The sequence below is a fragment of the Podarcis raffonei genome, chromosome 7 (genome assembly GCF_027172205.1).
Source record: "Podarcis raffonei isolate rPodRaf1 chromosome 7, rPodRaf1.pri, whole genome shotgun sequence".
NCBI lineage: Eukaryota > Metazoa > Chordata > Lepidosauria > Squamata > Lacertidae > Podarcis > Podarcis raffonei.
In genome coordinates this window covers 3366941-3393834 of record NC_070608.1, presented here as the reverse complement: position 1 = coordinate 3393834, position 26894 = coordinate 3366941, and the positions used below count along the sequence as shown (strand labels likewise).

Below are 26894 nucleotides of genomic sequence, written 5' to 3'. Positions count from 1 at the left end.
TTCAGCTTCTTCTGAAGAAGCGCTATTATCTAGCCAACTCCTCATGTTAGGCGTATGGCATGCGGCATTCCAAAGGACTGGAGTGAAACATCATTAGAACAAAGAAATAAGGAAATGGTAAGGCTTAAGGGTGAAATGTTCAGCTAGTTTACAGGTTCAATCAACTACGATCAGCCAAAGAACATACAAGCGCTCCATAGAGTAGATGCCATCCTGAATCTCTTCTAGGATGAGACATACTTTTGACACAAGGGAGCATCTAAACACAACCTTGATTTTCTTTCTTTTTCTCCAGAAACGTCTTATTCATATGCAAATCCAGGCAGATTTAATCAAACCAGAAAACTGGGTAACTAAGGAACAAGTGAGACACAGCACCATTCAAACAAGAAGCAATAGCACGCATGGCATTTTGAAAAAAAGGTGTGAGGGAGGCATGTTCCTCTATTCCTGGTTGGTTGGATCAGGACCCTGGTGGAAAGGGGGTTAATATGCCTTGGTCAGACCCCACCTGGAAAGTTGTGCCCAGTTCTGAACATAACAGGATATTGACCAGCTAGAACATAGGCAAGGTCCGTATAGTTAAAGCTATGGTTTTCCCAGTAGTGATGTATGGAAGTGAGAGCTGGACCATAAAGAAGGCTGATCGCCGAAGAACGGATGCTTTTGAATTATGGTGCTGGAAGAGACTCTTGAGAGTCCCATGGACTGCAAGAAGATCCAACCGATCCATTCTTAAGGAAATCAGCCCTGAGTGCTCACTGGAAGGACAGATCCTGAAGCTGAGGCTCTAATACTTGGGCCACCTCATGAGAAGAGAAGACTCCCTGGAAAAGACCCTGATGTTGGGAAAGATGGAGGGCACAAGGAGAAGGGGACGACAGATGACGAGATGGTGGGACAGCATTCTTGAAGCTACCAGCATGAGTTTGACCAAACTGCAGGAGGCAGTGGAAGACAGAAGTGCCTGGCATGCTCTGGTCCATGGGGTCACGAAGAGTCGGACACGACTAAACAACTAAACAACTAAACAACAACAACAACAACAGAACATGGGTAGGCAAACTAAGGCCCAGGGGCCGGATCCAGCCCAATCGCCTTCTAAATCTGGCCCGCGGACGGTCTGGGAATCAGCGTGTTTTTACATGAGTAGAATGTGTCCTTTTATTTAAAATGCATCTCTGGGTTATTTGTGGGGCATAGGAATTCGTTCATTTCCCCAAAAAAATATAGTCCGGCCCCCCACAAGGTCTGAGGGACAGTGGACAGGCCCCCTGCTGAAAAAGTTTGCTGACTCCCGAGCTAGAACAGAGGAGGGTGACCAAGATGATCATGGGTCTGGAAAACAAGCCCTGTGAGGAACGATGGAGGGAGATGGGAATGTTTAGACTGGAGGAGTGAAGACTAAGATATGAGAGCAATTGTCCAACACCTGATGGGCTCTCAAATGGCAGATGGATCAAGCTTACCCTCCAGAGGGTAAGACCCAAACCAATGGATTCAAATGACAACAGAGAAGGTTCTGACTCAACATCAGGAAGAACTTTCTGACAGTAAGAGCTGTTTATGGCAGTGGAACGGACTCACAAAAGAAGTGGTGGACTCTCCTTCCTTGGAGGTTTTTAAGCATCTGTCATGGCCACTTTAGCTGAGATTCCTGCATTGCAGGGGGTTGGACTAGATGACCCTCGGGTCCCTTCCAACCCTAACTCTTGACAACAATGATTTTATGCTGGTCAACGCCACACTAGAAATCCAAATGCCTCAACTCCCTGTCCCCACATAATCACAGATATTTAACAAACCCAGCCCACCCTTTCTCATTGCCCAGAACTTCCAGCCACTATAAACCAGCCCAAACTAGAAAGGCTTACAGGGTTTTGGGAACACGGGCATCTAGTTTTTCTCCTCCTTTGAAGAACAATTCTTTTCCAATTGTCTTTGTTGAATTATTCTGCTATTTATAGTCCAGTTTTGCCAGTGTATTACCATCATTTTGTCCCCCTAATCCTCGCCTCCGGAGTGTCTGCAATCCCTACCCCATAATGAAAGCAGGATAAATAAAGCCTGCACTAACTTTTGTTTACACCAACATTAGAAAGGGAGATTAATTTAGCCCCACAAGATTATGCAAAGACACTGGGGATTATTATTTTTTTAAAAGTCGCTGCTGTGTTTCTGACGGAGAGCAGCTTGGCGTTATGACAAGGCTGTCTCCGCTGCAAGGCCATATCGATCCTGCTCAAGTGTTGCGCCGTACAAAAAGAAACCCTCAGCGGCTCTTGCTTTCTCGAGCGTAATCGAGGCCTCCCTGCAAGCCACACAACGGAGAGGAAATTAAGGCTGATGGGTTGACTTCTCACTAATTCGGATTGGAGATAAACCTCCAAAATGGCAGGTCTCTTATCCATGGCACGCTTCCAGCACAGTTTACTAAGCTCTGACACAGAAGTTGTACTCAAAAGCATGCACATTTTTTAAAAAATAAATGGTTAAAAGTGGCACACTAAAAGTGTTGGTGGTGACCTTTAAAGCCCTAAACGGCCTCGGCCCAGTATACCTGAAGGAGCATCTCCACCCCCATCATCCAACCCAGACACTGAGGACCAGCTCCAAGGGCCTTCTGGCAGTTCCCTCCCTGCGAGAAGTAAAGCTACAGGGAAGCAGGCAGAGGGCCTTCTCGGTAGTGGCACCCGCCCTGTGGAACGCACTCACACCAGATGTCAAGGAAATAAACAACTATCTGACTTTTAGAAGGCAGCCCTGTTCAGGGAAGTTTTTAATGTTTGATGTTTTATCGATGATGGTGGTGGTGCTGGCGATGTTGGGAGTCGCCCAGAGAGGCTGGGGAAACCAAGCCAAATGGGCGGGGTATAAATAATAAATTATTATTATTAATATCAGTCCATAAAAGTAAATATTGATCAACTTACCAGTCAAATGTTGGCCTATCTCATCAGGTGACTGTAGGCAAGTCCCCCACCATCCACAATCAAACCCACCATCTGCAAAGATAGGGAACCTGCGGGCCTCCAAATTTTACTGGACTACAAGTCCCATCATCCCTGATGGGACCAGCCATGCTGGTTGGAGCTCATAGCAGTTGGGAGTCCAACCACACCTGGACCCCATCTCCTGCGAATTAGGAATAGTACTGTCTCTCTTAAGGGAGAGTGGGCGTGTAAATATTAAAAGAGTCAGTGTGGTTCAGTGTTTGTGTTGGACCAGGATCTGGGAGAGCAGGGTTCGAATCCCCACTCGGCCATGAAGCTCTAACCTACCTCACAGGGGTGTTGTGAGGATAAAATGGAGAGGAGCAGAACTACATAGGCCTTGGAGGTGGGGTATAAATGTGGCAAATGAATAGAGTTGCTAGGAAGCACTTGGAACACTAAAGCAATCTTTTTTAAATGGCAAAGCTTATTTTGATTAAGTACACAGAGACAACTTACAGCCCACACAAGTTTGCAGCTGAACATGAGAAAATGAGATGGCAATCACCTACCTAGAAAACCAACTATTTTCACTTTCAGGATACAAAACCAATCAGCCTGCTTGACAAAGCACTGCTCAAAAAATCCAAGATGAAGTGAATATACTTAACCCAACTAGGGCATGTAGCCTTTGGGGCTTATCTGGCCAGCCCTGTATTGATCTGTCTCTCTGGGACACCAGGGCTTCTAGCTAAAGAGCCATGTCCCCACCGATCTGCCATGCACTCACTGGAAGTGACATCAGAGGAGACCAGACAGTGACCTCAAGAGAGACAGCGAGGCCAAGTGGACAGGGAGGTTAAGGGGCTGAAGAAAAGTCTGGAGGCACTCAAAGCACAAAGACCATCGAGCGGATCTGAAGGGGATGGAGGCCAGCCAAGGCAAGGGGAGAGCCTCACACAAGGCCTTGACCAAGAGGAGCCTCCCAAAATCTGGGGCTGAGCCCTGCTTCAACGCCTTCTTGAGAAAGGGAACTTCTGGAAAAGACCCCAAGGGTTATCTAGTCCAACTCCCTGCAATGCAGGAATCTCAACTAAAGCATCCATGACAGATGGTCATCCAGTCTCTGCTTAAAGACCTCCAAGAAAGGAGAGTCCACAACTTTTCGTCCCATGGTCAAACAGCTCTTCCTGATGTTTATCTGGAATCTCCTTTCTTGTAACTTGGATCCGTTGGTTCGCGCCCAACACTCCAGAACAGGAGAAAACAAGCTTGCTCCCTCTTCCATGGGACAGCCCTTGAGATATTTGAAGAGACATCACCTTGCCGACAAAGGTCTGTATAGTTCAAGCTATGGTTTTCCCAGTAGTGATGTATGGAAGTGAGAGCTGGACCATCAAGAAGGCTGATCGCCGAATAATTGATGCTTTTGAATTCTGGTGCTGGAGGAGACTCTTGAGAGTCCCATGGACTGCAAGAAGATCCAACCTCTCCATTCTGAAGGAAATCAGCCCTGAGTGCTCACTGGAAGGACAGATCCTGAAGCTGAAGCTCCAAGGCTTTGGCCACCTAATGAGAAGAGAAGACTCCCTGGAAAAGACCCTAATGCTGGGAAAGATGGAGGGCCCAAGGAGAAGGGGAAAACAGAGGACATGATGGTGGGACAGTGTTCTCGAAGCTACGAACATGAGTTTGACCAAACTGCGGGAGGCAGTGGAAGACAGGAGTGCCTGGCGTGCTCTGGTCCATGGGGTCACGAAGAGTCGGACACGACTAAACGACTAAACAACAACAACAACAATCATATCTCCTCTCACTCTCCTCTTTCCCAGGCTAAACATACCCAGCTCCTTCAACAGTTCATCATCAGGCTTGGTTTCCAGATCCTTGATCATCTTGGTTGCCCTCCTCTGCACACCTTCCAGCTTGTCACCATCCTTCTTAAACTGTGGTGCCCAGAATTGGACACAGTATTCCAGGTGTGGTCTGACCAAGGCAGAACAGAGCAGTACTACTACTTCCCATGACTTCTGTTAATGCAGCCCAGAATAGCATTAGCTTTTTTTGCTGCTATATCACACTGCTGACTCCTTTAGAGGCAGCCCAAAGGTCCCTCAATCCAGTGCTGTCTCCAGCAGACCTCCTCTAGGTCCAGGAAGTGACATAGTTCCACACATTCACAGCACAAAGCTCAAAGTATTCTGGTGTGCCAGCATGCTGCAATTGTGGGTACACTTTTGGAGTGGTATCGACTGTCCCAATAATATCGGGGTGGGTCTTATAACACACACACACACTCCTATCCCTGATGGCTGCAAAGATATAGTTTGAAGCATTGAGGCAATGCTTTCCAAAATCTCAGAAACGAGATGGTGGGGCTGACTATGAATCCTATCAGCTAAGGAGAGTTCTTTGGTGTCCTTTCCCTGCTCTCGTTATGACTAGCAAGATGAATTATGCAAGGCAGCAAGCATCGTAAAATGAAGTGGTCCCAAAATAAGGGAAATTATGCAAGATCTTCTCGTTTTGAATGATTTATACAGGCCACGGAATTTGGATTAGCTAGGCAGAGAACTTCAAATTCTAGTCCACCCTGACCACTTCTCTTCCTTCAGACGAAGAGGGTGGAATTAGCAGCTGTTTTCACATCTGCCCTGCAGCTGCATAGCAGCAGATAAGCAACTCGCCATTATTCTGAGGGCTCCGGATGGCTTCCGAACATCTGCCTGCTTCTTCCCCTTCCACAAATGGACAGCAAACACAACAGCTCATAATGACAAATCAATAAGCGAGAGCTTTGGGGGGAAACAGCCATATTACAGGAACAGAAGAAAAATTTCCCCAGACGGAGGCTCATGAAACATTTAATGCTTCCAACATTACTCCTCCCGATGTTTTTTCGCTGTCGCCGCCCGCCAGGAACTTCGGGTGACAAAAGTCGGCACGGGGAGTCTTCCGCCAAGCCGTAATAGCTGCGAGCACCCCGCGGGACAGAGGCAGGGGGACGGCGTTTGTGCTTTGCGCTCTCGAAATCACAGGGCAAAATCCAGATAGAAACAAACATGCCAGGAATGCCAACAGAATCAAGATTTGCTGCTTGTCGGACTGCAGTTTCATTGCTGCTCGGGGCTGGTGGGGCAAAAAATTCAGAGAGCGATGGAGTAGCCATCTTGTTCTGCGCATTGCTCATGCGAGTCTCAGGTCTGATGGGTTAAAGCAGCAGCGCAAATTCAACTATGTGGCTACTAAGATTCCTGCATCTCCCTATCAAGTGCTGTCTTCAAAATATTCATTGCATCCAATATAGAAAGGCCGCTTCCATACCATACATTTAAAGTACTAGTATACCAGTTTAACGGGATGCGGGTGACGCTGTGGTCCAAACCACTGAGCCTCTTGGGCTTGCCGATCAGAAGGTTGGCGGTTCAAATCCCCGTGATGGGGTGAGTTCCCGTTGCTTGGTCCCTGGTCCTGCCAACCTAGCAGTTCAAAAGCACGCCAAAAAGTGCAAGTAGATAAATAGGTACCGCTCCGGTGGGAAGGTAAACGGCGTTTCCGTGCGCTGCTCTGGTTCGCCAGAAGCGGCTTAGTCATGCTGGCCACATGACCCGGAAAAACTGTATGCGAACGAACGCCAGCTCCCTCGGCCTGTAAAGCGAGATGAGCGCCGCAACCCCAGAGTCATCCGTGGCTGGACTTAGCTTTACCTTTACCTTTTTATACCACTTCAAATGGTCATGGCTTCCCCCCCAAGAGTTCTAGGAGCTGTATTTTTTTAAGGGTGCTGAATGTTGTTAGGAGACCCCTGATCCCCCTCCCAGAGCTAGTGGTTTAACAGTCATTCCCTGCCCTCTATAGAACAAATGGGAAATGCAAACATCTGTCCTTAAAATACCTGGACACGCACTGAGTAATCCTCATCCAGCTTCTGTAGAAAGTAACACCCATTTTTCACCACCACCCCAAGACTCTGCTCTTGCAAGGAAACAGAAAGCCTCTTAATCTCAGGGTCAGGGGATCGAACCCCACATTGGGCCCAAGATTCCTGCATTGCTGGGGGTTGGACTAGATGACCCTTGTGGTCCCTTCCAACTCTATAATTGTGATTCTTCGGTGCATTACAGGGGGTAAAAATCCTATGTTTACTGACACCAGTTTCACAGATAACTAAAGGCGTTGATAGCAGGACCCTGGGATTTGGCATTTGTTTTAACTTTACCACTATATTTTTGGAACACGCTCAGTATACCTGAAGGAGCGTCTCCACCCCCGTCGTCCAGCCCGGATACTGAGGTCCAGCTCCGAGGGCCTTCTGGCGGTTCCCTCACTGTGAGAAGCCAAATTACAGGGAACCAGGAAGAGAGCCTTCTCGGTGGTGGCGCCCGCCCTGTGAAACGCCCTCCCATCAGATGTCAAAGAGAAAAACTACCAAACTTTTAGAAGACATGTGAAGGCAACCCTGTTTAGGGAAGCTTTTAATGTTTAATAGATTATTGTATTTTAATATTTTGTTGGAAGCTGCCCAGAGTGGCTGGGGAAACCCAGCCAGATGGGCCGGGTATAAATAAATAAATTATTATTATTATTATTATTATTATTATTATTATTATTATTAGAAAATATTTACTGTATGCTACAGCAGCAGCAAGAATACTCATCGCAAAGCATTGGAAGACACAAGAATTACCCACCTTGGAAGAATGGCAGATGCAAGTAATTGACTATATGGAAATGGCTGAGATGACTGCCAGAATCCGAGAGCAGGGAGAAGAGTTGGTGGAAGAAGATTGGAGGAAATTTAAAATATATTTACAGAAGCACTGTAAAATGTATGAATGCTGATGACATTGAAATAAAATGAAGGGGTTCTAGTAATAAGAGATAAAAATTTGAAATTATAAATTTGGGAGGTAAAATATATGAGGACAAAGTAGTAGGATACGAATTTGCTGAACTAACTGTTAAAAAGGGATATAAAAAAGGGAGGCGTGAGGAAGTCAGGAAAATAAGTTAATTGAAGATGAATATTTAGAAAAGAGTGATTTGTGTTTTTCTATTCTATTTTTTGTGTGTTGATTGTTCTTTTTCCCCCCCCTTGTTAGGTTAAATGTTTGTATTTCATGTATTGTGAAAGTTTGTATTGTTGTGTTTTATATTTTCTCTGTGTTTTTACAGTTTTATTTCCCTATTGTAAACCTTAATAAAATATTATTAAAAAAAACTGGAAAAAAAAGAAAATATTTACGTGCCACTGACTGCATGGCTTCAGCAACGCTGCATGCATACGCGATTCTGCCAATGAGGCCTGCTTTCATTCCAAGAAGTTTTTGCCAGAGATTCACCCCCATTAAAAAACACTCCAATAAGCATGAGATGACAAACCATGCCTTTCTGCCATCTGAGGTACAAGGCTTAAAAACCAATTACCTTCAGCCGCTGGAGAAATGCATGCATTCCAGGGCAATCTTACACTTCTTAAAATATGTCACTGATGCCATTAGAACGCCCACACTGAGAGCACTCCTGAAAGCCCAGAGGAGCAGAAGGAGCTATGGTAGCATTTTTCTGCCTTCTTATTCCAGAATGCAAAGCAGCCAGTACCTTGCAAAAGGCAAACATTTGTCAGTGAAAGAACTGCGGGACAGCAGGGTGGAATCAGCACAAGGGGAATACTTGGGCTGGCCCAGGGACAGGTGGCATGAGCTCACCTGCAGTAACGCCTCTCATGTTATGGTGCCCACAAGGCCAAAACACCCGAGAGGAGCCCAGGTGGATGCCGTCGGGCAAGAAAGGGGCTGCCTAAGTTCCCCAAGGGTTTTCCCATCTCCACAAAATACTTGGGGAAGGGTAGTTAGGAAGACAGGACACACAGCTTTATGCAGGGTCAGACCAGCTCGACAGCGGCTCTCCAGGACTTCAAGCAATGCGCTCTACGTGGGGCTATCTTTGAATGTGGGCCGGAAACTACAACTAATCCAGAATGCGGCAGCTAGACTGGTGACTGGGAGCGGCCGCCGAGACCATATAACACCAGGCCTGAAAGACTTACATTGGCTCCCAGTATGTTTCTGGGCACAATTCAAAGTGTTGGTGCTGACTTTTAAAGCCCTAAACAGCCTTGGCCCATATACCTGAAGGAGCATCTCCACCCCCATCGTTCAGCCCGGACACTGAGGTCCAGCTCCGAGGGCCTTCTGGCTGTTCCCTCCCTGCGAGAAGTGAAGTTACAGGGAACCAGACAGAGGGCCTTCTTAGTAGTGGCTCCCGCCCTGTGGAACACCCTCCCATCAGATGTCAAGGAAATAAACAACTATCTGACGTTTAGAAGACATCTGAACGCAGCCCTGTTTAGGGAAGTTTTTAATGTGTGATGCTTTATTGTGTTTTTAATATTTTGTTGGAAGCTGCCCAGAGTGGCTGGGGAAACCCAGCCAGATGGGCGGGGTATAAATAATAAATTATTATTATTATTATTATTATTATTATTATTATTATTATTATTACAGAGGCTCTGCTCCACCAGGGTCACTGATAGAAACTGAGATATAAAACCTAGGAGCCAAAAGGCACCATAAACCTCGCCACAACGGAATGCTCAGGAGCCCCGTAGATCAGCTGACCGGCACAGCAATGCGGCAACAAAATACACCCATCTTTGGGTGCTGTGCTGCCCCACAAACCAGCTGACTGGCACAGCATGGCAGCAGCGCCAGCCAGCCATGTTAGTCGCCAAACGAGGTGACCAGACATCTCCACTTCCACACCAAAGGCTGGTTGCCTATCACAAAATGTGCCTGGCTAGTTTTGAACACTGACCAGTGCCTGACTCGGACCCGGGAGGCCAGGGTTCGAATCTCCGCTCAGCCACAAAGCTCACTGTGCGACCTTGGGCCAGCTGCTAACTCTCAGCCGAACTGACCTCACAAGGTTGATTTGGGGATAAAATGTAATAAATAACAATGAACAGCACTGAGCCACAGCCTCTCCCCCAAGTTAAAGCAGCATTTGGAAGGGCAAGCTGCCCACATCCTTGGAACAAGGAACAATTGCTTCTGGGCAAGCAGCTTGTCGAACCCTTTGCAAACAGACGTACAAGAGAGCTGCAAGCTGTAGGCTTATTGGCAGAGTATTAAGTTCATATATACCAACAGAACTAACTTAATTCACTTGTGGTTTCTAGGGGGGTGGGAGAATCACAACCTGACAAATAACGTATGGCTGGGTTCACAGGAGAACAACTTTTAATACAATGCATCCCATTCCTAAATATATTCTCGTGTCTTACAGAAACACTAAAGCATATGACCCTGTTTGCATGCATTTTGCCCATTCTACACAAACACGATTGCTGCAGCTTCCTTTGCCAACACTATCCCATTGAAGTACTAGCAGATGACAAGGAAGCCCATGCAACAAGGGGACAGAATTCCTCGCAAGTTAGCATGGTTTGGAGGAGGGGGCACAGGCCACTCCATCAATCCCCAACGCCTAGAATAGACATATGGACCTCTCCTCCACATCCAAAGGTCTTATGCAGGAGGGATAGAATCCCCCATCCATTCTCGGCCAGTCCCCAGTATCACAGAATAGAATAATAGAGTTGGAAGAGGCCACAAGGGCCATCGAGTCCAACCCCCTGCCAAGCAGGAAACACCATCAGAGCACTCCTGACATATGGTTGTCAAGCCTCTGCTTAAAGACCTCCAAAGAAGGAGACTCCACCACACTCCTTGGCAGCAAATTCCACTGTCGAACAGCTCTTACTGTCAGGAAGTTCTTCCTAATGTTTAGGTGGAATCTTCTTTCCTGCAGTTTGGATCCATTGCTCCGTGTCCGCAGTAGGCTAATATATATATTTTTGTAGGCAAGTGGGCTTTATTTTACAAGGCAGCACTATCCAGATCTACAACCTCCACGCTGTAAACACAGGGTATTGTTAAATCTCTTCCATTTGCATTGTGTCTCTCCTATGAGGCATTCACAAGCAGCAAAATGCAGTACAGTGGAAGCTCGGGTTGCAAATGTGATCCGTGCGGGATGCATGTTCGCAATCCGCAGCGTTCGCAACCCACATCTGTGCACGCGCGGGTTGCGATTCGGCGCTTCTGCGCAAAGCATGATTTAGCGCTTCTGCGCATGTGCAACCGCCGAAACCCGGAAGTAACCCGTTCCGGTACTTCCGGGTTTCGGCGGTCCATAACCTGAGAAAACGCAACCTGAAGTGACTGTAACCCGAGATATGTCTTTAGCTTTTCATCCTCACCAGCCACCATTTATCAATCTGTTTTCCCAAGGCCGCTCTGCTAAGCTTCATAGCTAAGTGAGGATTCGAACTCAGCTCTCTCAAGTCCAGCTCCAAATGCTATGCCACGTCGCCACGCTAAATCTCGGTAAATAAGTGTTGGGTATGGAGCGAAAATGTATGGAAGTGAGAGCTGGACTATAAAGAAGGCTGACCGCCGAAGAATGGATGCTTTTGAATTCTGGTGCTGGAGGAGACTCTTGAGAGTCCCATGGACTGCAAGAAGAACAAACCTCTCCATTCTGATGGAAATCAGCCCTGAGTGCTCACTGGAAGGACAGATCCTGAAGCTGAGGCTCCAAGACTTTGGCCACCTCATGAGAAGAGAAGACTCCCTGGAAAAGACCCTTTTGTTGGGAAAGATGGAGGGCGCAAGGAGAAGGGGACGACAGAGGATAAGATGGTTGGATGGTGTTCTTGAAGCTACCAGCATGAGTTTGACCAAACTGTGGGAGGCAGTGGAAGACAGGAGTGTCTGGCGTGCTCTGGTCCAGGGGGTCACAAAGAGTCGGACATGACTAAACAACTAAACAACAACAACAACAATGGAGCGAAATGTTCATCAGGAAACACGAATGTTTGGGACCAGGAGAAGAGCCCTACGTCTGTGACAGGGAGCCCACTTGACAGAGGGAGGAGAACTTTACTCTATCCACTGCCTCCAATATGTAGAATCTGGGATTTTCCTTCAAGAGCTCAGGCCAAGTTTGTGGGCCCTGGAAGGGCACTTCATTCCTTAGTAATATGGAGAAGGCCGGCAAACTGAGCCTGCTGTTGGTCGGAGTACTGAGTCCCCCATTGCGCCGCTCAAAAGCCACTTCATTCAATTTGTTTTAAAGCCTCCCGTTTCTCAGCTAAGCGGAATTGCTTTTCCTTTTCCTGCTCTCTGAAGAGCGTGCACAAGCCTTTTACACGCCCCGGCCACCATTTGAACACAGCCCAAAGGACACCGGACCATAAATCAGGTGAACCGTCAGCAAAAGAACAGCCCCTTCAACAAGTTTCTCTGGAGCAGGTGAAGGGGAAAGACGTTATTAGCACAGAAGGTACGGCCATTATTTTAACAACAAGAGGAAACAACAATCCACTAAATTTCCTCCCTCCCATCGCCCCACCAAAATCACTTTTCGTTCTGTTAACAGTGAGACATGGTCAGGTTGGACACCCACAATTTCCATGAAATGGGCACCAATTATACCTTAGAACAGCCTTTCTCAACCCCAGATGTTGTTGAACTACAACTCCCATCACCCCTAGCTAGCAAGGCCAGAGCTTAGGGATGATGGGAGTTGTAGTCCAACAACATCTGGGGACCCACAGGTTGAGAACTGCTGCCTTAGACGATAAATGATAATAGAAGATAAATGTGTTATTTTTCCCTTCCATCCGCACCTACTCAAAAACAAATTACAGATACCACTGGGCCTGGGTCCATGAAAAATATACATGTCTGAATCAAACCAGAGTCACCACGAAGTCACAGCAGTTAGCTTTGCTATCACCCACTGCCACAATTAGAAGCTTCATTGCCCTAACAGGTTGGTACCACTCTAATCTGGTTTTATTTCTGCACTAATTCTGGAGGGCACCAGGTTGGCGAAAGCTGCTGTAGGGCATGGAAAGAAGGGCTTGAGTTGAAGGCTTGACGGTAAAGGTGGGTTTTTAAGGTGGGATTTGGAGAAAGTAAGACAGGTGCATCACATATAGATATCCTGAAAGCCAGTTACAATCAGAAGGGGCTGCAAGGGAGGAAGGATGCAGCCGTCAGAAGAAGCAGGAAGATCCAAATCATCATCATCATCAACATTATTATTATTATTATTATTATTATTATTATTATTATTATTATTATCATTATTATTATTATTATTACACTCAAAAGTGGAACTACAGGAAATCAGAAACACAGGTTTTTTTGTGTCCTCAGCAGACATGGGTGCCAAACTCTGAAACATATATTTGCACTAAGTTCTAGGAAAACCTGCTTTAAGGAACCAAAAGCAATTTGAGACCAAACTCTGCACCTTAAACCACATTCTTAACTTTTTCGGCACTCCCCCACAGCCTAATCTTTCCCACACATGATATATATGGCCGCCTCTTGTGATGACATTACAGCTTTTACGTAACAAGGGACAAAATTTTGCAAGCACAAAGAAACACGCAGGAGGCCTCGAAACAGAAGTAATGTGTGTCCAGTGCCTCATGGCTGCATGGAAAGGTGACCGTACGCGGCCCGGGGTCAAGGAATTTGGACAAGCTGCCAGAATTCCTCCTTCGTTCAGACACCAAACCCCCAAGCTGCTCAGAACATGAGGCTGGGGCAACAGGAGAAAATTCAGAGGCAGTCTAATAACATCAGACACGACAGCGAGGAATCCCACCCACCCCCTAGTTATTACAGCTAAAGTGCACCCCCTCTGTACACACATGACCCCTCAAAACCCATAAAGTTCTGATGGAGAGGAACAGAAAAGCATATTTACACAGGCCGGCTACGAGTCCCTCCGCAGGGTCGGATCTATCACGTATTGATTTTCTGCCTGGTGTTTCTCTCGTACTGAAGCCTTTTCTCAACTTCCATTGTGCCTAGAAATTATGACCAAAGTGGTAATCAAATGGATTAGAGCTTCAGAGGCTTTTACCCTGAACTGGCCATCTGGGTTTGGTAAGGAGGTGTAACATTTCATGGATCAGGGAAGGCGGGTTTCAGTCAGCAAAAGCTGCAATCCCCGGCCCACTTACTTGGGAATAAGCCCCATCGAATTTAGTGGGGCTCGCTTCCGAGCAAACATGTGCAGGATTGGGCCCCAAGGTGTTGCAGGCCAGGACTTCAATCAGTTGGGGGGCGAGGATGGGGAGAGCTGCATCAAATTCAAGGATGGCAAACCGAATGGTTCAGAGTGCCAGGAGGACTTTTTGCACAGATGTCCTGAGATTCCCTGCTGTTGCTGCAGGGTTCCTGGTTTAGGCAGGGAAACTTTTGAGAGCCCTTCCATCCCAATGATCCTAAGGGCCAAGGCCCCAATGGATTTTGAGGACCACAAAAACCTCTACGTCAATCTGCTGTACCAGGGGGAAATGTTGCACATTCCTAGAGTCTCTTCATATGAACTCACACTTCATGATGCGGGAAGGAAAGATTAAAAGAATGCACGCAGAAATGGCAGATTTCGTGCCCGGATCCCTCTTTCCATTCCCATTCCAAGTGACCAGCCAACCACCCATGTAGTTCTGCTATTTTCTCCTCCCTAGATGAGATCTCAAGACCCAACAGAGGCTGTTCATGCAGTGGTAGGAGCAATACATGACACAGAACCCAGAAGGTTAATAATAATAATAATAATAAATTATTTATACCCTACCCCCATCTGGCTGGGTTTCCCCAGCCTCTCTGGGCGGTGGCTTCCAACAAAATACTAAAAATACAATAAAACATCAAACATTAAAAACTTCCCTAAACAGGGTTGCCTTCAGATGTCTTCTAAAAGTCAGATAGTTGTTTATTTCCTTAACATCTGGTGGAACGGCATTCCATAGGGCGGGCGCCACTACCAAGAAGGCCCTCTGCCTGGTTCCTCGTAACCTCACTTCTCACAGGGAGGGAACTGCCAGAAGGCCCTCGGAGCTGGACCTCAGGACTGAATGATGGGGGTGGAGACGCTCCTTCAGGTCTACTGGGCTGAGGCCATTTAGGGCTTTCAAGGTCAGCACCAACACTTTGAATTGTGCTTGGAAACGTACTGGTAGCCAGTGTAGGTCTTTCAAGACCAGTGTTATGTGGTCTCGGCGGCCACTCCCAGTCACTGGCTGTCAGCCATCCATGGGTACATTTGGCCCATGAGAAACCCATGGCCAATCCTTATAATGCACTGCAAGGCTAATGTTGAGCCAGTTGGGTCTCGTTCACCACCAGCATGATTAAAAATGGCCTCTAGGTACGGACTCTAGAAAGATACACATCTTTTGACCCTACCAAGAGTGCCGTAGGTCTTTATGATCACGGTTAGCTTGCAGATGGAAGCATCTGCAAATCAGGAGTGTGCATACCTTTACTGCCACCATTTCACAAATGATCAGCATAGATATATGGGGGTGGGCAGACGGTCTCAAATAAGCTGTTGGCCAGCAACTTACCGGCCTAAAATAATCCAAGGTCCGGTAAATTATTTGCAGTGCCACTGTTCCAGTTTTTCAAGCAGTATATATATATTTTTTCTGGCTACTGTCTGCTCAGGACTGTTAGCAGCCATTGTACATCGCAAAAGAAGTAGACAGGGGAGTTACGATCCCCAAAGGACTAACCTTTAATGGTCGTAAAGTATGGAAAAAATGAAAAGGCGGGAGACTCACACCTATAGTCCTGTCTAGCACATCTCACCCCAGAGGTGGCTGCATTTGGGTTCCTGGCATGCCTACGAACCCAACCCAGCCCTGAAAGGGTTAGGCCCGTAGGAGGCAGCAGAGTAAAATCAATGCATCTATGATAATGGGTCTTTGGCTCAGGGGGTTAGTAGTGCTTTCAGCCAGTGACAGGGAGGCTGGATTTTCATACCCAGTGCCCACAGAAGTAATTTACATTCAGGAAGAGTTCAGTGCTAAATGGGTCGATGGAAGCACATCGAGGCAGGCAGAGAACAGTCAGCGCCTTAAAAAAAGCGGAAGGGCGAGGAGATGAAGGCTGGAAGGAGGCAGGATACGCCTGACAACAACAACAGCAACAACAACAACAAAATAGCAATGGGGAAATCAGGGCCACTGCGTCTTGTTTTCAGCTGTACCACATGGCAAAGACTAAGGCTCAGCTCATGAGCTTCCACTGAGCAGGGTCTTATTATTACTGGCCCCTTCCAGTCTGCTTAAAGAAGAAGCAAACCTCAAGGTTTTACATTTCAAGCCTCTTGGATGGCAACAAATTTAAGCGGAGCGCTGCTGTGAACTTAGCACAACGGGTACTGACTGCTTTGTAGTGACACCATCAGCCTCCCTCGGCCCTCATAATTAAAAATATAGCCAGCAACAGAGGAAGCTACGTGGACAGAAAAGGCTATTTGTCCATGTAACTTAGCATTGTTTCTGCCAACTGGGATCCCATTTCCAGAATCTCAGGCAGAAAGAGGTCTTCCTCATCACCTGCTGAGGGATCCCTTCACTGGAAATGGCAAGTATTGAATCCAGGGATTCTGAAATGCGAATCACAGGCTGTTTTGCAAAATTAAGGCAAACCAACCTCCAGCAGTGCTTTTTCATGGTGTATGGAATCTACATTTCAGAAGCCTAGTCCGTCAAGGGGAAGGGCGTAATGGTTCTGGTGACTGGGACTTCTCAGGTTGGCTACCCAGCGGGAAACAAAATGTGAAGTCTTACCCAAGACTGGTAAACTTCCAAAGTATAAGAGATGAACTCTAGATTCCTGAACCTTGCCATTCTCCCATGTTAAAGCCAAAACTGCCCGTTTTTAATACTGGTAACTAGCAACTTATGTACATTTAACTTAGGGCTTGCCATACGTCCGAAAATCGTTGCAATGCCCGGGAAAATCCGGGTGTATGGTGACCCGTGTCAGAAGTGTAGATTTTTGGTGAATTTCGTTAAAAATACCCTGTAGTTTTTTGTTAGATTTTGCAAAAAGAAGAAGAAGAAGCAGCTCTGCAACTCTGCAAAAAAAAAGCCTCTACAATACTTGTGCCTGGATATTCACTTTTTGAAATATGGCAGCCCTATTTAACTTGAGCGCATTCAGCTTTATGAGCTTGGCAAAGAAAAATATAAATAAATAAAAAGGGGTGGGTGTCTGGGTGGGGGGAAAGACTCTGGAGATCCCACCGGCCATTGAACCCAACGTTTTTTGACTATACACAATTTTGGCTTGTGTTGTCCCGTAACATAACCCTGTGTAACTCAAGTGTCAACTTCAGAGGAGCCTCCAAACTATGGCTTGAAGGACTGATAGGGACAATATTCCTCCTCCGCCCCACATGTATATTTGCCAACTCAAACTACGGCTGCTGCTAAACTACTAACTATGTTTAGTGCCAGCCCTCCAAGCCATAGTTTCTTCGCATTCTGATTTGGAGGGGCAACCACACTATCCATACCTTGCCAGTTCAGGCATCATGGCCAACTATGGCTGGTCTTAAAACAGAAAACACAAGGGAGGGAAGGTTCATGGAAGCCCACAGTTTGATGTGCGTTACCTAAACTATGGTTTGGAGGATCATCTGCCGCAGTGTTTGATGTTATCACCAAATTCATCCGACCCAAAGGAATTAACTCAACCACACTTATGGGTAGATTTCACATTTTGCATGCAAGATATTCCAGGGGAAACTGGGAATCCTAAGACCTCTGAAGCTTCAAGACCTTGCAGATCCCCAAGCAGGCCAAGAATCTAATTCCACAGAAGGCAGCTGTTTGGTAGGCAGTTCCTTAAGGCCTCGCAGTCTATTCTCGCTCAGGGTCCCTGCAGAAAAGCTCTTGAACCTGTCAGATCATCTACCTACTATGACATTCACTTGACCAGAAGCTAAGAAACCCTGGGTTCTTCTTGGTCAAGGGGTTCAAGAATTCTCTTCTCCATCACCACCTGGAAGCTGCAACAGTGGTGGGCTTGCTCTGCATCTCTTACCTCCAATAGCAAGACACGGTTTAGGAATTTCTCTTTTGCCACCTTCCAGCAATCTGTGAAGAGGGCACCAAAAGGCAACAGGAGATGCTAAAACCTAGCATCAGTGCCGCCACCCAAAAAAAGCACTCTTTCCTCAACAGAAATCTGTATTAGGTCAATACCTCTCACTGGACAGTCCCTTCCCCTGGGTACCTAACAAAATTCTGGCCTTAAAATTCCAACACAATGTGCAGTACTGTGAGTAACATACAGATACAGTTTAAAACCTTCTCTGAATGTCTTCAAACTCCTTTCATACTCCATCTTAAGACTTTTAGCAGAATCATACAAGGATGGATGGCTTGAACACCCGCAGCACCCCTTCCTCCCCTTAAATAATTATTTTTAACGTTTGCCAGATGAAGAGTTCTGGGGAACTCAAAGAGGTCACACACTATTTTGCAATATTTTGGCTGTCCTGATGAAGGTACTGCCTTAATGTGGCCTTTGCATTGTGATTATTTTTCTTCTGATACCTACTTTTAACTTTAGCTTAAAACCAGACTTCTCTGGGATTCGGGAAGAAGAGTCTTACTCGGCCACCTCCCATGCCTTAAGCAAGAGAACGATGCATTGTGGTCCCTACCCCTCTGTAGAAACTGAAATCAGCTCACTCCTGCTACTTTCATGCTGTGTTACACAAAACGCAGGCGTGCTGGTTTATTCCACCAGACCCACACAATCGGCGCTTGACAGCTGAGATCAAAACGAAGAAGGCAGCTTCCGTCCGCACCAAACTCAACCATGACACTTTCAGCAGCACCCAGCTCAACGACCCACATGTGGGGCACGCCACCACACATGCAAAAGATCAAAGGCACCAATTCAGGGGCAGGACCGTCCACCTGGCAGGGTCCATCGCTGGCGGGGCAGACCAAACCACAGCCTCACATCGTCTGCTATTGGTCAGGGGACAAACACAGCCACACGCAGGACTCAGCCGGAGTCGCCTGCCGCCTGTCCACGCAGCCATAATTCTCACACCCAACTCCATTTGTAGAAAAGACCGCCAGCCAAGGTCACCATCCAAGGGTTAATGCAAACGGTATTGCACGCACAGCGGGGGGTGGGGGAGGGAATTAATAATTTCCCCGCCTTGCAGTAGGTTAGCAAGCAGCTGGCAGCATCCGAAGAGCAAGCAGCCCCGGAAGCTATCCGACCGCATACCAGTCCTCCAGCGCTGGATGCTCTGAGCCAGCGCTGCTGCATCCCGGTTGCGCTCCACCCAAATGCCAATCTTCACCCCCCCCGGCCCCCAACCCCTCCCACTGCACCAGTGGGGGCCCCAGCAGAGCATCGCAATCATTCCACAACACCCAGCTGGGCGCAGATGCACCCACAGCTGCAACCGCCAGTTCCAAACCTCAGCCTGCATCTCTCCCCGCACCCAATTCAAAGGGGGGGGTGGCGGCTAGGAAGAGAACCACGCAGCATTTCCACCACCCACCCAGCTCCGCTTCATGGCTCCCCCCCCCCCCGTGAGCTCGGCCAAACCTGCAGTGCTCCATGCTTTTGCAACATGCTGGATGCTGGAGGAGGCAATCGCCCACCAAACACGCCCCTTAGCCCGGTTCACTTGGCTCGCCTCCAACTTAAAGAGCCCATCCCTTCAATAAAAAAGAATAAAACCCTCCCCCCCCACAAGCCACATTCTGCACCAACGGCTTCCCGCTTGCGCCCCAATCCATGCTAACTGTACCCCTATGCGCGAGAGGCATGGACACAGCTCCGGAAGACGCAGGGGCAAAATAATATACAATAAATGTGATTCAGGGTGGGAAGAGATTTCAATCTCGTGTGAATGCACACACACACACACGCCAGCTCTGGATAAGGAAGGGGGAGGGCGGTGACCCCCCCCCAGCAGAGAGGAATGGGGCTGCCTTAAACCCAGAGGTACAGGGCAGGTTTGGGGCAACTGGCGAGGTGGCGGGAGCAAAATATCCACGACCAAATTTTCAGCAGGAGGAAAGGCAGAAAGCCACCTGATTGCAGAGGGAAGGGCATTGGCAGGTGCCATGCGGGGGGGGGGGGCAAACCCCACCACCACCACATGGGGGCAGAAAGCAGGACCCCCAAGAAACAGCTGTAAGGTCCTGTCCAGAATGGCATATTCCTCCCCCAGGAGTGGAAAGGCTCCAGGGCCGATGGATGGCACTGGTCCCTTCAACCAATCCTTGCAATGGGAGGAGGTTGGGGGGGGGGGTCGGATCAGTTTGAAGGGGCAACTCAGGCTCCTTCCTCAGTAAGGTCCCATCCATGCACAGCTATTGGGGGGGGGACTGGAGAAATCTGGGTGGGTGGGAGTCTCTAAAAAGAGCCACAGGATTAGGGGTGGGGGAGAACCTTCAGGGCAGGGTCCTAAAAAGGTAGAAATGTGTCAAGGTGAAGGGGGGGGCCTGGAGCAACCCAGGCTTACTGGGGAGGGGGCTGTCCCAGGCTGGAGAGGGAAAGGTCTCCCAGGAAGTAGAGGAAGGCAACACACAGGGCCTTCCAGGGGTGCCCCCCCACCCTAAGAAAAGAGGGTGATCTGCCCTAGCACATTGTAAGGAGGGGAGAATTTGGGGTGGGGGTAACCCTCTGAGTGCACTGAATGTACCAAGGTGCCCTCCCTATAGCAGGTGGGGCATACTGCTACTGTGGGGGTGTTCACAAGGGGGGGCGGTCCCTATGGAGACGAGCTCTCCAGCAAGGAAGGTGCATTGAGGAAAACAGGGAGGGGTGCAGGATCTATGGAGTGGGGGGTGTCTTCCTATATTGAGGAAGGGGTATGAATGCCAACCCCCTCCAGCAAGGGAAAAGAAAGACGGATTGTAAGGAGACAGGACTGTTGCAGCGGGGGGGGGGGGGTCCCATAGATGAAGGGGGGGGAAATATGGGGTAGACCCAAATGGATGGAATGGGTCAGATTGAGCAAAAGGGGTCTGAAAGTGGATGGAGGGGAAGGCGGGAGAGAGAAAGTGCCCCTTTCTCTGTATTTTCCGAAGGGAAAAATTAAGGGGGTTCTGCAAGGAGATGGGTGGGGTTGATTTGACCAGATGGGGTATTTTTTTTGGGGGGGGGACTACGATGACGACTAAAGTATAAATGGAGCTGGCTTGGCTGAAGGAGGAAATAAAAATCAAGAGGATTCGGGAGGGGAAGAGGGTTTTTGGGGGGGGGGAGAGAAACACTACTGATGCGAGAATCTCCACCTGGGGTGGAGGTGGTGGGACAGATTTTGGGGAGGGGGCTTGGTGTGGGGGGGCGCCTATCCTTGCGCTGCAAAGCGGCTGATTTGGGTGGGGAGAACCCCCCCCCGCAAAAAAAAACCCAGGAGGGCAGATTTGGGGGAGGGGGACCTGGAATGGGGTTGGGGGGGCTGTGATGCAGTAGTGGTGAGGGACGGGTTTTGGGGGGGGGGTTGGCTGTGGCGGCCGGGTCTCCTCCTCACCCACAGTGGGTTGGGGGGCTTTGGGGGTCCACACATACCCCCAGTTCATGCTGTGGGGCAGGAGGGGGGCGTGCATAGGGAGGGGGGGTCTCTTCCTGCCTCCCCACCCCTGTGAGCTGCTGGGGGGCTGCTGTGAGGGGGGTCTCTCCTTTCCCTCCTCTCCAAGGATTTGGGGGTCGTGCGGGGGGGTCTTTTCCTCCTCCCCTCCCCAACGATTTGGGGGTCGCGCGTGGGGGGGGTCGCGCGTGGGGGGGGGGTCGCGCGTGGGGGGGTCCCTCGCCCCCCCTCCTACCTCTCCGCCATCTTCTCCCCCGAGCCGGCGGGGTCGTCACCGGGCGCGGCGAGGGGCGGCGGCGGCCCCCGCCCGGCAGCCCATGGCCCCGGCAGCGCTGCGGCTCCTCGCCCGCCGCCGCCTCCTCCTGGCCGCTGAGGGAGCGAGCGACGGAGCGACGGACGGAGCGACGGACGGGCTACCAGCGCCGGCCAGGAGGAGACGATGCCGCCGCCGCCGCGTCCCGCCGTCACCACCGACAACGGCCCTCGGCCAATGGCGCTCGCCGACGGGCGGGGCCAAGGCGGCCTCGGCCCCGCCCAGCCCGCCGGCCCAGCCCTCCGCCTCAAGGGCTCACGGGAAATGTAGTTTCTGCGGCCGTCTCACCTGAGGTGGCGGCAGCCATGTTTGGGCCTACGGGAGGAGGCCGCTCAAGGGCATCCAGTCGGCCCTTGGCAACGTGTCAGAGAAAATGTCCCCGCTTAAAAAAAAATAAAAATAAAACGCTGTAATGAAATGACTCTCTCTCTCTTTTCAGCCAATGGAAATAATAATAATATTAATAATAATTATTATTATTATTATTATTATTATTATTATTATTATTATTATTATTATTTATTATTTGTACCCCACCCATCTGGCTGGGTTTCCCCAGCCACTCTGGGCAGCTTCCATAGAAACCAAAAATACACTAAAATATCACACATTAAAAACTTCCCTGAACACGGCTGCCTTCAGATGTCTTTTGAATGTCAGGTAGTTTTTATCGCTTTGACATCTGGTGGGAGGGCGTTCCACAGGGCGGGTGCCACCACTGAGAAGGCCCTCTGCCTGGTTCCCTGTAACTTGGCTTCTCGCAGCGAGGGAACCACCAGAAAGCCCTCTGTGCTTTACCTCAGTGTCCGGGCGGAACGATGGGGGTGGAGACGACTCCTTCAGGTATACTGGACCGAGGCCATTTAGGGCTTTAAAGGTCAGCACCAACACTTTGAATTGTGCTCGGAAACGTACTGGGAGCCAATGTAGGTCTTTCATGACCGGTGTTATGTGGTCTCGGCGGCCGCTCCCAGTCATCAGTCTAGCTGTTGCATTCTGGATTAGTTGTAGTTTCCGGGTCACCTTCAAAGGTAGCCCCACATAGAGCACATTGCTGTAGTCCAAGCGGGAGATAACTAGAGCATGTACCACTCTGGCGAGACAGTCTGCGGGCAGGGAGGGTCTCATCCTGCGTACCAGGTGGAGTTGGTAGACATCTGCCCTGGATACAGAACTGACCTGTGCCTCCATGGACAGCTGTGAGTCCAAAATGACTCCCAGGCTGCGCAGCTGGTCCTTTAGGGGAAAGGGAATAAGGCAGTGAGAAGGGGGGGAGCACTCTGCACATGTTCAAGGGTGCCATGTCATAGAGTCAAAGAGTTGGGAGGGACCCTGAGGATCATCTAATCCAACCACCTGCAATGCAGGAATATGCAGCTGTCCCATATGGGGACTGAACCTGTGACCTTGGACTTATCAGTACCACATTCTCAGACTCTTCAAGTGTCCCTATTTTCCTGGGACGTCCCTGATTTAGAGAAGTCGTCCCGGTTTCTGTTTTGATCCAGTTTTACCATACAGTGGTACCTCGGGTAACTGACGCTTCAGGTTACGCATACCACGCCAAACCCAGAAGTACCGGAACGGGTTACTTCCAGGTTTCGGTGCTCGCGCATGCACAGAAGTGCTAAATTGCACTTTGCGCATGCGCAGAAGCGCCGAATCACGACACTGCGGGTTGCGAACGTGCCTCCCACACTGATCACATTCGCAACCCGAGGTTCCACTGTATTTATATATGCTGGGAGCTGTCCAGAGTGGCTGGGGAAACCCAGTCAGATGGGTAGGATACAAATTTATTATTATTATTATTAATCTCCTGTGGCAGTGAGTTCCATAGTTTATCTATGTGCTGTGTGAAGAATTACTTTCTTTTATCCGTCCTGAATCTTCCAACATTCACAGACCCTCCAAGTGCCCCTATTTTCCAGGGACACTCCTGCATTTACAGAACCCGTCCTGGTTTCTGATTTGATCCCAAAATGTCCTGTTTTTCCTTAGTATGTCCCTATATTCACCGGATCAACATTGCAGGGTATGCAATCAGCTTCTCAATGCATGCTCCTGTGTTCTAGTGCTTTGAGAGATGCATTTTTTTCTCTATCCACATTCTCCACCCCAGGTGTCATTTTACAAACTATCCAGGGCTTTTTTCCAGTACGAACTCCCCGGACCTGAGATCCATCATGTCTCAGGTGGGCGCCATCACCGTTATAGGAGAGCAAGCAAGGTGTTTGTGATGAATTTTGGCACCTCTTTTTCTGGAAAAATAGCACTGCTTCTGTCATGACTCCTCGTACCCTCCTTTTCCCAGAGGCATGAGGGAAGCGCATAGGCGCCACTACTGTGTGGCCTGGTTTGTGGGACTTGTTATTTCCCTGCAAATGTATGGAGCCTCCGCCGTCTCCTAACCTTCACCGCCCCGCCCCCCCCCAGTTTTGCACCTTCACAGTCTCCTGACATGGATGCTGAAGGTTGCAAACAGCCGTGTTTATATATATATATATATATATATCTGTGTGTGCACATAGATATAAAGTTGTTGAAATCGGCTGAAAGCCTTCCTGCGGCATTTCTGTTCCCAAATCTTCTGTGCTTTGTGCAGGCAGCTTTCCCTCTGAAAACGGCCTCTTGAAGTATTTATAATATCTTATTTATGCAGAAGTCTTGCTAGCCGCTTTTCCAATTAAAAAAACAGAGAGAGAGAGAGAAACAGATAGATTCCTCAAGGTGACGTACAGAAGATAAATTATCTCAATTTTATACAAATAATATTTCCTCGCCCAAACGCTGTTTGTGGGCCTGTGCTGCCTTTCCTCAAGTGCCTTCAGAGAAGGAATTATGAGTCGCTCTCATCTTTCTTTAACCTGTGAGGAAGAAATAAGGCGTCCTTCATAAATAGGATATGCAGAAATGGCACCGCGGCCAAAGGCTGAGACTTATGGGACCCACAACCACCGAAAAGGAGAATATGGTGTAGACAGGCAAAACTAAACTCTGGTTTTTTATTATGCATTTTGTGTTTTTACCTTGTGTTTCTTTAATGCTGCAAACCACACAGAGACCTACGGATGAAGGACGGTGTGTACACATTTAATTAATAAACAGACGAGAGGCAGAGGCCGCGATGACGATGCTTGGATGCTGCGAGATGTCCAAAGGGGAGCACTCAGCCTATAAGTTTTACACTCTTTGGCTTGGAGTTGAATGCTTTATCAGGGGTCAGCAAACTTTTTCAGCAGGGGGCCGGTCCACTGTCCCTCAGACCTTGTAGGGGGCCGGACTAGATTTTGAAGAAGAAAAATGAACCAATTCCTATGCCCCACAAATAACCCAGAGATGCATTTTAAATAAAAGGACACATTCTACTCATGTACTAACACGCTGATTCCTGGACCGTCCACGGGCCGGATTGAGAAGGCGATTGGGGCAGATCCGGCCCCTGGGCCTTAGTTTGCCTAAAGGTAAAGGTAAAGGGACCCCTGACCATTAGTTCCAGTCATGGCCGACTCTGGGGTTGCAGCGCTCATCTCGCTTTATTGGCTGAGGGAGCCAGCGTACAGCTTCCGGGTTATGTGGCCAGCATGACTAAGCCGCTTCTGGCGAACCAGAGCAGCGCACGGAAACACCGTTTACCTTCCCGCTGGGGCGGTACCTATTTATCTACTTGCACTTTGAGGTGCTTTCAAACTGCTAGGTTGGCAGGATCAGGGACCGAGCAACGGGAGCTCACCCCGTCGCGGGGATTCGAACCGGCGACCTTCTGATCGGCAAGTCCTAAGCTCTGTGGTTTAACCCACAGTGCCACCCACGTCCCCAATTTGCCTACCCATGCTTTATTTGGTCCTGCCACCTACCCAGAGAGAAGGCCCTGTCCTTCCTCCTCAAAAGGTGACTGAACCTTTATTCAGCAAACAAAAAGGGGCGAGGAGGAGACACGCTAAGCAAGCCCCCCCTACCCAGCCCCCCCATGGAAGAGCCTGTTTCCATAGCAACAGTGACACCCCGGTGTCTGTAGGCAAAAAGCGATGCTGGCATCTCACATTAGTCACAGATCTGCATCAGAGCTACCGGAGGGCAAGTCTGGGGGATGCAGCGACATCCAGTCAGGCCCTTGCTTAAAATGCATCTAAAAGTAGAAGGAAGGAGCAACAAGCACACTTAAGGGAGGAAGGCGGGTCTCGCTGAAATCAGTGGCGCCACCTACTTCCGAGTAAACATCCCTCCGGAAGCCTCGCTGAGTGGGTAATGATAAGGTGCCATGCCAGGCGCGGAAAGCCAGGCTCTGTCTGCAAACGAAGGAGGCGAGAAAAATACTGAGCAGGGTGGGAACTGAATCATGATGTCGGAAGCAGAGATTGCGTTTTTCGCCTTCGGGTGCAAACACGCAAGATCTCTGGAGCTTGAGTACTCCCAAGAGATGGCTTGTCCCACCTCTGCATGAAAACCCCCAGCCAGGGGGAGCCCACCTCCAGACAATGTCAGACCCTCGAAGTGTCCCTATTTTCCAGGGACAATCCCAGATTTACAGAAGCCACCTCAGTTTCTGATTTGATCCCGAAATGTCCCGCTTTTCCTAGGATGTCCCTATTTTCATCAGAGAAACGTTGGAGGGTATGGAGTTATGCAAACCCCAAGCTAAGGATATAAGTAACTCTACAACCTTCAGAAGACATCTGAAGGCAGCCCTGTATAGGGAAGTTTTTTCATGTTTAATGTTGTACTGTACGGTCTTACCTCTTGTTACGTTTGCTTCATGATATGTTTTTTCAGGTTGCGTCCCGCGGCGACCCGGAAGTACCGGAAAGGGTTACTTCCGGGTTTCGCCACTCGCACACACGCAGACGTGCAAAATGACATCATGCGCAGAAGCGGCGAATCGCGACCCGTGCGTGCGCAGGCCCGGGTCGCGATCCTTTCAGGTTGCAAACAGGGCTCCGGAACGGATTCCGTTCACAACCAGAGGTACCACTGTATTGTGCTGGAGCAACCCAGTCAGATGGGAAGGGTATAAATGTTGTTGTTGTTGAATAGGACGTCCCTATTTTCATCAAAAAAATGTTGGAGGGTAAGCAATGGGTCCCGCTGCCAAACAGCTCTTGTGCCATTAAGGAGCTTCATCTATTGTTGAACAGAAATCTGATTTCCTCTTAAATGATGCCAACCTAGATCCAATTCTTTTCCCTGGA

General features: G+C 48.9%; 1 protein-coding gene across 2 annotated transcripts in view; it reads right to left on the bottom strand.

Annotated features, from left to right (window-relative positions):
- Positions 1-21824, bottom strand: part of ARHGAP39 (Rho GTPase activating protein 39) — a 206587-nt gene extending 184763 nt beyond the window's left edge. For both annotated transcript variants that reach the window (XM_053395131.1, XM_053395132.1), the window contains exon 1: positions 21628-21824. In XM_053395131.1, the coding sequence (XP_053251106.1) occupies positions 21628-21638 (11 nt within the window). In that variant the 5' untranslated portion in view covers positions 21639-21824. The remainder of the gene's footprint in view (positions 1-21627) is intronic.
- Between the last annotated feature and the right edge of the window lie 5070 nt (positions 21825-26894).